Source organism: Adelges cooleyi, unplaced genomic scaffold (assembly GCF_023614345.1).
Source record: "Adelges cooleyi isolate 19-005CV unplaced genomic scaffold, UGA_ACOO_1.1 ACOO_flye_CR_arks_rails_tigmint_CR_PRNA_41, whole genome shotgun sequence".
NCBI lineage: Eukaryota > Metazoa > Arthropoda > Insecta > Hemiptera > Adelgidae > Adelges > Adelges cooleyi.
In genome coordinates, this window is record NW_026096090.1 from 1026457 (window position 1) to 1036771 (window position 10315).

At 41.1% G+C, this 10315-nt stretch overlaps 2 protein-coding genes across 39 annotated transcripts; both read right to left on the bottom strand.

The window, feature by feature from the left end:
• Window positions 1-1277: 1277 nt before the first annotated feature.
• Window positions 1278-3870, bottom strand: LOC126841840 (uncharacterized). Of its 38 annotated transcripts, none has more exons than XM_050578529.1 (6): window positions 3654-3870; window positions 2768-3320; window positions 2413-2655; window positions 2258-2353; window positions 2138-2197; window positions 1278-2101 (listed from the first exon to the last, which is right to left on the bottom strand). In XM_050578529.1, exons 1-6 carry the CDS (start codon window positions 3756-3758, stop codon window positions 1383-1385), a joined length of 1776 nt encoding a protein of 591 aa, XP_050434486.1. In that variant the 5' UTR covers window positions 3759-3870; the 3' UTR covers window positions 1278-1382. The 38 variants fall into 38 exon arrangements, with proteins under 38 accessions (XP_050434486.1, XP_050434483.1, XP_050434488.1 ...); XM_050578526.1 differs by having other exon boundaries at window positions 1278-2041; window positions 2078-2101; window positions 2138-2353; XM_050578531.1 differs by having other exon boundaries at window positions 1278-1921; window positions 1958-2017; window positions 2102-2353.
• Window positions 3764-7535, bottom strand: LOC126841982 (SET domain-containing protein SmydA-8-like). Its single transcript, XM_050578818.1, has 4 exons — window positions 6290-7535; window positions 4367-4524; window positions 3993-4084; window positions 3764-3876 (listed from the first exon to the last, which is right to left on the bottom strand). Exons 1-4 carry the CDS (start codon window positions 7533-7535, stop codon window positions 3852-3854), a joined length of 1521 nt encoding a protein of 506 aa, XP_050434775.1. The 3' UTR covers window positions 3764-3851.
• Between the last annotated feature and the right edge of the window lie 2780 nt (window positions 7536-10315).

Sequence of the window (10315 nt, forward strand, 5' to 3'; positions counted from 1 at the left end):
TAAAAACTTAATATTTTTTCATATAGAAGCTTAATATTTATGGTTTTCGATTTTTTAATTGAAATTGATTGAAAAATAAGTAGGTACTATGTTATAGTATAAAACCAATTTTTTCTCAGCTCCATTAAGCTAAGAGATGAAAATATAATGAACCAAGATGAAATATTTCAATGAGATAATTTTAGTTTTTAAGATAAAATTAAGATTAGAAAATATCTTCGATCGATAACTATAATAATTGTGTAGTTTAGATAATATTTAATCTGGCCTATTTAGTTTAGAGATTTTTCTGCTACTCATAAATACTTTCACACATAATAAAACCATTTTTTGCATTACAACACTAAACAGAATTTATATGCTAAATTTTGTTGACAAATATCCAATAGGTACTAATATAAAACTGGACTCTATGTGGACTCTATCTGGAATTAATGCAATCGCGACACTAGAAAGTAAAAGTGTGTTGGGGGGAAGAAGGGGAGAATGGGATCCCAGAAACAAATCCATGATTCTATGTTTTTCCGTGTAGCGAAAAATTAATTTTCAGACACCTTTATATACGGTTCTTACCTTACTCTACTTGTATTGAACATCTTCATAAATTAGGTATAAAAGCTTTGATCTGCGTCCCGCTAAATTATTTTCTTTAACCGGATAATTTCAAATTACTTGAAACTATTGAATCATTAAACGATTCTTATTTATTACATAAATGTGAATTTTTTTTTTTGTCGTATAAAGAAACGTATATTCGTATTCAATAAATAACTTTGTACATGTTTTGCCTATCGTTACTCTGAGAACTTGATAAATACATTTGTATCTGATTTAACCTTACACACACACATATATCTAAAATTGTCAATAATGCTGCTAAACAAATAAAAATTGAATTTTATTACATAACATTGTTTTAAATTTTCAAGTATTATTATTTTAAAACTCCTTTACTCTTGTTTTTTCGACTTTTCTATTTCACCTATTTTTTTTGTTTTCCTAAGCGTTTTTATGGAGAACCCAGTTTGAATTTTACACAATTTATGTAAAATAATCTGAGCTTATTGAAAAAAATATTAGAAAAATTCTCAAATTTCGGGCGTTACGAAAAACCAACTTTTTAGATTATAAACTCAATTTTAATACCTTTTTCGTTCGTTCGTATTTGGCGTTTTGACCCATAAAATATGTGTAAGTAATTATTTATGTAAAAATTGTCTTATTGTTTAAAATTAATTACATTATTGAAAACTGTAAAAATGTATTGTTTATTAAACTTATAACTTTACTATGTAATACACATTATAGCATTTTTAAAAATTAACCATTACCAAACAAATTAAATAAATACAGTTCAGCTCAAAATATTATAATTTTTTTTCCTAGTAGCATACAGGGCCGCCTCCGTAAGATGGTGGTTTATTACCACTTCCATGGCCTGCGCCACTTCCTTGTCCACTGCCACTTCCTCGACCTTCCCCGCCTTGACCAGAACTGTTTCCTTGACCAGCACCGCTTCCTTGTCCACTACCACTTCCTTGACCTTCCCCGCTTTGACCAAAACCGTTTCCTTGACCAGCACCGCTTCCTTGTCCACTACCACTTCCTTGAGCTTCCCCGCCTTGACCAGAACCGTTTCCTTGGCCAGCACCGCTTCCTTGTCCACTGCCACTTCCTTGACCTTCCCCACTTTCACCTTCACCGCCTCCGAGGTGTGGTGGCTTATAGGGTCCGTGGTGAGGTGGCCTCAATGGTCCGTGATGTGATGGTTCACCGGCTCCGTGATGTGGTGGCTCACCGCCTCCGTGATGTGGTGGCTTATGTGGTGGTTCACCGCCTCCATGATGTGGTGGCTCACCGCCTCCGTGATGCGGTGGCTTATGTGGTGGTTCACCGCCTCCATGATGTGGTGGCTCACCGCCTCCGTGATGTGGTGGCTTATGTGGTGGTTCACCGCCTCCATGATGTGGTGGCTCACCGCCTCCGTGATGCGGTGGCTTATGTGGTGGTTCACCGCCTCCATGATGTGGTGGCTCACCGCCTCCGTGATGCGGTGGCTTATGTGGTGGTTCACCGCCTCCATGATGTGGTGGCTCACCGCCTCCATGATGTGGTGGCTTATGTGGTGGTTCACCGCCTCCATGATGTGGTGGCTCACCGCCTCCGTGATGCGGTGGCTTATGTGGTGGTTCACCGCCTCCATGATGTGGTGGCTCACCGCCTCCATGATGCGGTGGCTTATGTGGTGGTTCACCGCCTCCATGATGTGGTGGCTTATGTGGTGGTTCACCGCCTCCATGATGTGGTGGCTCACCGCCTCCGTGATGCGGTGGCTTATGTGGTGGTTCACCGCCTCCATGATGTGGTGGCTTAGTGGTGGTTCATCGCCTCCATGATGTGGTGGCTCACCGCCTCCATGATGTGGTGGCTTATGTGGTGGTTCACCGCCTCCATGATGTGGTGGCTCACCGCCTCCGTGATGCGGTGGCTTATGTGGTGGTTCACCGCCTCCATGATGTGGTGGCTCACCGCCTCCGTGATGTGGTGGCTTACCACCCCCGTGGTGTGGTGGTATTTGAACAGGACCGACTCCTAAATTTGGTGGTTTCTTACCACTTTCATGGTCTGCGCCACTTCCTTGTCCACTACCACTTCCTTGTCCACTGCACACTCACTCCTTGACCAGAACCGTTTCCTTGACCAGCACCGCTTCCTTGTCCACTACCACTTCCTTGTCCACTGTCACTTCCTTGTCCACTGCCACTACCTTGACCAGAACCGTTTCCTTGACCAGTACCGCTTCCTTGTCCACTGCCACTACCTTGACCAGCACCGCTTCCTTGGCCACTACCGGATCCTTTTCCTAGACCGAAACCTTCACCAATACTACTACCTCCTCCATAACTACTTCCTTCACCAATACCAAATCCTTCCCCTAAACCAAAACCTCCTCCACTACCACTTCCTTGTCCACTGTCACTTCCTTGTCCACTGCCACTACCTTGACCAGAACCGTTTCCTTGACCAGTACCGCTTCCTTGTCCACTGCCACTACCTTGACCAGCACCGCTTCCTTGGCCACTACCGGATCCTTCTCCTAGACCGAAACCTTCACCAATACTACTACCTCCTCCATAACTACTTCCTTCACCAATACCAAATCCTTCCCCTAAACCAAAACCTCCTCCACTACCGCTTCCTTCACCAATGCCGAATCCTTCTCCTAAACCAAAACCTCCTCCACTACCGCTTCCTTCACCTATGCCGAATCCTTCTCCTAGACCAAATCCTTGACCTGTATTACTTCTGGCTATCTGAGACTGTGAACAAATATCAACAATATGTCATAATATTTTTAAAAGTTCTACTTATTAAAAGATGCATGTAATCTGTGAAAGTTTCTACTATTTTACTTGTACTACATATAATAAAGGTATTTCATATATTTAGGGGTGCTAGATACAAAAAAATAAAATTAATGTATTTATATTATTTTAAACAAATATAATACTAATGTGTTTAAACTTTATTTTTTTTTATCGTGAAAACATTTTTTTTTACTACTGTTGTTAATAGAGAAATTGTATGCGGTTTAAAATGTTTGTTAAAATGAAATTAACACAAATGCAAAAATAACATTACACTTTACTTACTGCACATCCGGGTTTATTCGGTGCTAGTTCGACGTTTGTTACTAGTAAAACAAGCGCGACGGCCGTTATGGCGTTGCGGTTATTCGGGATCACCGAAAAAGCCATACCTATTGAAATGGACAAACCAATCAAGCAGGTAGTCTAAGGCGATCGCACTATACTTTACGGATTTGCCGGACTTCATATTTATACTAGTACCTATACGGTTTTAATCGTTATCGGCCTGAAATTAGTAGCCGAAATTTAATTGGTAAAAAAAAATAAACGTGTTAAAGATAACAATATATTTTTATTGCACTATATTTTTATGTTACTATCGGTTTTTTTTGTTTTTATTACAATAAGTCCACTAAATGCGCCAAGTCAGGTTCGGTAATCAATATGCTTTTGGCTTCTTGGCGACACTTTTTAATCAGCGCTCTGCAATCGTCCTAGAAAATTATGCAAGCCCAGCCATTATTAAATATTAACACTTAACGGCAATAAAAACTGTTTATTATTAAAATATGTAGCGCGTTTTTTTACGGCTACATTATATAATACTGGTAAACTTCAGTGAGGCGCACTATTATTACAATATAATGTTGTACTTGTGTACTTTCGTTTTAGCTTACACGCCATTTGATTTTTTATGTTTTTCGAACGTTTTAAAGCCCATTAAGTGGTCTATTCGTGACTTGTAAACCGTTAAAAATAAAATTTGATTAAATTACCCGTTTAGGCTTCATTGTTAACCGCCGGCCCAGCGACTGTTGAATGTAGTACAGCAAAAGCCCTCGAAACCTCGTAAGTCCCGGATCCAAGACGTCAGCCAAAGTCAACAGCTCTTTGCAGATTTTAACGTTGTTGTCCAGCTGCTTCGACGACAAATCTACATCAACACAAACACCCAAATTATTGACCAAACGGGTTAATGACATATAATTGACAAACTACTACCAATAAAGAGAGGGCTTTTAAAGACAGCGGCGTTTTGAAACTTATATGCCAATACACGATTTAGTTGCTGAACATTGAGTTTTTACAACAACAAACAACGACATTTTTGCAGAAAAAAATAGAAATTTCAAGATTATTGTTGTCGTTGGGAAAAATACCAAATTCGATAAGACCAGATTTGTGTACAGCATTGTTTTTTTTTTTTAATAAGTTAGTTTTTGGCAAAATAGTAGTGACAAAAATGACCTTTCGCTGTACAGCCGACGTTATAATGTACTTGAAAGACATGGACGATGGTGCCAAGTCTGTTTATACGCATGAAAGTTCATGTCTGTTAGATCTTCGTCGAATTGCATACAACTATATTTCAACGTCACGTCAAGAAAACGCTTTGATGTCGAATCTGTGGATACTGACTTACCCACTTTGGTAATTTCTTACTGTGGCGGTTTATACTGTGCTTGGTTTCGACTGTACTGGTTTTTTTAAAAATATTTTTTGGGATTTTATACATTTTTCAATCGATCATTGAAAATGTCCAATATACTTATTCTCGACTTAAATGTGATATAATTTTTATTAAATTAAAAAATATGTAGTGACACTGACACTTTTGTATCGAATAAAACTCAATTAATTAAATATGACACGATTTATTGTCTATACAATTATTTATATCTAGTGTATGTTAATATAGTGAACATAGTGTATGCGATCCACAAATTTGCATCAATAAGCGTTTATTTTGAAAGTGGTTTATATCGTTTTCGGTCTTAATAATTCCTTGTCTCGTGACCTCTCCGTCTTCACTGTGCTGGATTTATTTCTTATTGGGTATTTTTTCTTTTAGGTTAGATTTTTTTTTTTACTTTGAATATTAATGTTTTTAACGAACTGTGTAAGAATAAGTACAAACGCACGTGTTGTATTATTTTTGGAGCTGTCACTCATTAGCGGGTTAGGTTTTTCTCAAAAAAAAAAAAAAAATTAAATTAAATTTTCTGGCTCAAGAAGACAAATTAAAATATAGAAATAGTAAGTTCTTGGCAATGTATATCATTAGAAAGGGTACAATGGTTTTTCGAGTATAACCAAAGTAAAGTTTCATGGCATAATATCTTCATCCTTATGGATGTGATAAACACATCCATAAGGATGAAGATATTTTTAAAACTAGATTTAAATTAAACGAATTGTTAAATATTGTGCGATGCAGTCGATAAGGCGTTAAAAACAGGTACGCCCAGAGTTCAAATTAAACACAAAATAATTAAAATTAGTATTCGTGTATAACATAAATCGAATTTTTAAATATCACAATATTTTAATAATATGTTACAGAACACATTTTATCTATTTAGGTATTCGATATTTCTATTCGATTGATAGATTTAAGGAAATATGTGTTGAGATTTTGTGTTTTAGTCAACGCTGAATTCAAATTCAATCCGTCAATATGATTGACTTTTATTGATTACAAATAATTAAAATATAAATTCAACTTTTTAAAAAAAATGAATTATAAGATGCCAAATTAACGTATAAATAATTTTTTTTTACATTTTTTTTTTAATTAATAGGGTTAACATTTTATGGACAGGTACTAGATTTTTTTTTTTAATGAAATCATTTGTTTTAAAGCTGCCAACTATATTATATGTATTTTAATCAGTCGATGAAGATGATATTTAAATTACCCAAAATGCGGTCATTGTACAACTGAGTCAAAGCGTACTTAACACTGACGGCGACAAAGTGATTGCAATGAAACAAACGCGTCGGTCCGTATACTTGACGCTCTAAGAAATCTTCGAACGCCTGCAGATCTGTTCGGTCGAAGCTACGAACCCGACGTTCCGCTTCGGCCACTTTGAGTTCGTACGCCACTCGGTCGTGCTCAGTGCCACAACCTCCGCTGCACTCCACTCGGTCGGGCGCAACGTACCCGCCGCAGTCCGAGCACACAGCCGATCCCAAATGGGTGCCGAATTCCGTCGGGTCGGTGCACCGGTCACACGCGCAATCGAAACACTTGGCCGCCTTTAGGTGTTTCCGTCTTTCCCGGGTGCGCCACAACGATTGCGTGTACGTCGCCGTCACCGGTTGTCCCTCGCCGATGGCGACGGTGGCCAACACGCGGATGGCCCAACGTCCACCGTCGACGAATACGTGCTTGGTGTTGGGCCTGCAGTGGTGGGCCATCATCGAAGCTTGTGCGTAGACGGCTCGGATTTTGGCGCCACCACCGCAACGCACTTCGAACGAGTTGGTGTCCAAAACGGCGGCCGCCTCCAACACGTCGACGTCGTCGAGCCCCGACGCTCTCATGCCCAACCGGTCCAAAACAAACTGTACAAGATTGACCCGGTAGATTCTGTATAAAGCGGTGTCCAGTCGTTCATTCAAGTGCGACTGTAGGCCGCGAAACGCCCGCCGGTTGTCGCCTTCCAACAGCAGACACCGAAGCGGTAACACGAAGCAGTATGCCGAATGGGATGCGCAACTTTCGAACGACTCGTTGTCACCAAACGGGCTGTGGCCGGCGATCAGCCGACATTCCGCCGCGGAATGGTGTGGCCCGCACGAATTGCCGGCGTCGCACGCGGGCCAACCGCACCCCCGGCACTTGTGGGCCGCCGACCGGAGTCTCGCGTGGCACGCCAGGCACACGGGCGGCGAGGCGGGTTTGGGTCCGCAGGCCAGCGGTTTCTCCTCGAGTAACACTCGGCCGGCCGGCACGCGGTCTCGCGCCACCCAGTGCCGGCCAAGCGTCGGGCACTCGCGGAGCTCGTACGGCGGCCGCCGGCACTCGGCCTTGTGCGTGGGCCAGTCGGCCAACTGGTGCGGTCTGCCGCAGTACGACGCCCGGCCGCACTTGCCGCACCTGTGGCCCGCCGGCCGCCGGCACACCGAACACGGCGACGGTTCCGGCACGGTGGCCATCGCGCGAATGTGGACGGACCGCCGTCTATTTCGGATAGGGCACGCGTCGATCGTCGCGTGCCAAAACGCATTCCGTCGACGGCGCGGCTAAATAACGCTACACGGCTAATACGCTCATCCGTTCACCTTTTTGGTATTCGAAATCCGTGCGAGTCATTTCTGGTCTTCCCCCCGGGACGGCCGCGACGGTTTAACGGTAAAAAACAATCCCGAGGAAAAAACCATATCGCCGTGCTGTACAACGCGCAATACAGACATAAAACGTCCCGAGGGCCTTGTGAGATTCCTTTTACTCGAAAGAAGGGGACTCGCGCAATACACGGAACGGAGAATGAAAAAAAAACAAACAAAGTACCCAAAAATAAGCATATTTTTACTGCGTTCCGGTTTTATGGAGTTCAATTTCGGGCCGGACGATAAAATATCAACAAAAAAAAAAGAGTACCTTATACTTAAACCGACATATACATATGTGTGATGGGGAGGGTCGCCACTGAGTTCACACCCCGACAAAATGCAATGTACGTAATACACTTACACGAGCGGCCCTATAGAACATTGAGCCGATAAAAGCATGGGAAAAAACCGGTCGGTTTTGCTCGTATAGTCATATAATATTATGTACATGCTACTACTATACGCCGTTATAAGCCGGATAAGCTCGACCGTTAGCGGCAAAAGGTCACGCTCGCCTGTATGTAATATTCATTTGGACTTGTGCGATGTCCGTCATTTTTGCCGGATTTGAATAAGACATAAACTTTAAGGGTAACGGATGTTTTCCATATGCGACTTGTGTGTGTGTGTGTGTGTTTGCACGAAAACTGCCACACTTGACGTCTTTTGAATGTTTAATGGACTCGAGTCGCTCGAGTGTGGGTGCATGGATTAGGTACACGCACATATGTATACACAACAATAGTTTAGTCGACGCTTGCAAAAGGGGTAGGTCTGCTCGACATGATCATATTTTTCAACCTTTAAGTACAATACAAATTACAATATGCGGAGGGAGAGTGTCCGGGAATTGTCACTGCCGAGCGGCCGTAAGTGTGTTTATGAATCTCGCTAGAATATTCATCAGCCAAAACCGTGTACAATACATGTGTATATAATGTACAGAAAGTGTGTTTGCGCTCTGTTATTTGTATACATTATTATGAAGTTATATGAACGACGGGCGACAGGCGCCATGTCCATTAGTTAAAGCACAGTGACATCGATTTATAAGTCATAACACGTCACAAACAATATTAGAGATCGTTTCACCGCTGATGATTTTATTGCCACCGCGATGACAGCGTTCAGTTGTTATTATTAGTTATACAATACTTAGACGTGGAACTGAAAAGGTAATGTGTTCATAATAATGTTTTTTTTTTTTTTGTTTCTAGACATACAATATTTTGTAATCCGATTTCTCGATGTGACAAGATAAAAAAGTACTTAGACTAGGCCAACAATTTAAAAAGTTCACCCTATCCTTTTAAAATTCAGAAAAGCACCCAGTAAATGTACATATTTTTCAATTTAAATTACAGCACACAATCATTTTTTTGAAATAGTCCAATTAATTTCAAATTTGTCAATTAATATAAAACGAAGTAAGTAAAATCAATTTGAAATAGTTTTTTTTGTCTGTTTCTCAGTCCCAATCATATCCTTCAACTCCAATGTCAGAAATATCATACATAAAAGATCACAATAACACAGCAGATAAGCTTTCAGCTTTAATACGAGTTATACATATTTTGATTCTCAAACAGTGGTTGTGTGCAGTCAGTCCTTCCTGTTGTTCTGAACGCACACAAGCCAAGTAAAGTAAACAACAGCATGTATGACAATAAAACTTGATGAGTTCGAATGTTTTTGTATGGAGCGTCAATATAATAATATAATCCAAATAAAAACCCCATGATTATATAATATAATGGCTTACTCAAATTTATTTTATTTGTTCCCCCAAAAAGTTATGAAATCCAATAAATACCACAATAGTAAGTTTTTAAGATGAGATACAATTATATGTATTCCTATTGTTAACGTATAGTACGTAATGTATTGATGTATATCGTGTCAGTTTGTTATACTCTTTCGTTCGTTATAAATGAAATACTCGTTGTTATAACGAAATAACAAGGACCTAAGGATTTTCTTCCTATCGTCCCAGAAAAGTATGTAAAAGTGCACATTAAATGAACTTTTATGCATAGTTCTAGGTGTACAGTTTTTGTTGTATACGACTAGACTAAGATTTGTTTTTTACTTTGAGACAAAAATGCGATAAACTCACTATATATATATATATGTATAGTCGCTTTGTGTACATTTAATCATGTTGTCTCGGTATAACGAGGACGGGAAATATGTGCGAAAAACAAATAAAAAAAAAAAAAAACCCATCTCGGATCGACTTTGTCCGAGGAATAAACCAAGGCGGCGACAGTGCGGTGGAGGGAAACGGTAGGTAATTGAAACGTTACGAGCTCTTGGGGGCACCGTCATCAACAGGCTACGGCCGCTAAGCATGCGTCGGCATGGCACACCGCCACCTTCTACTGGCACCCCTCTCCCCCCCCCCCACCATCCGTACCCACCCCTCGGCAAATGCTCTACCCTCGGCGGCTTGTACACGTCCCCCCTCGCCCTTTGGCCGCGGCGGCGGCGGCGGCGGCGACGTTTTCTTATTTTTCTTCGCCGGCGCATTCTTTGAGCGCTGCCCGTTTTCTTTTCCCCCGCCCTTTCTTTCTTTCGCGCTCTTCTTCTGCCCGTCCCGTGTT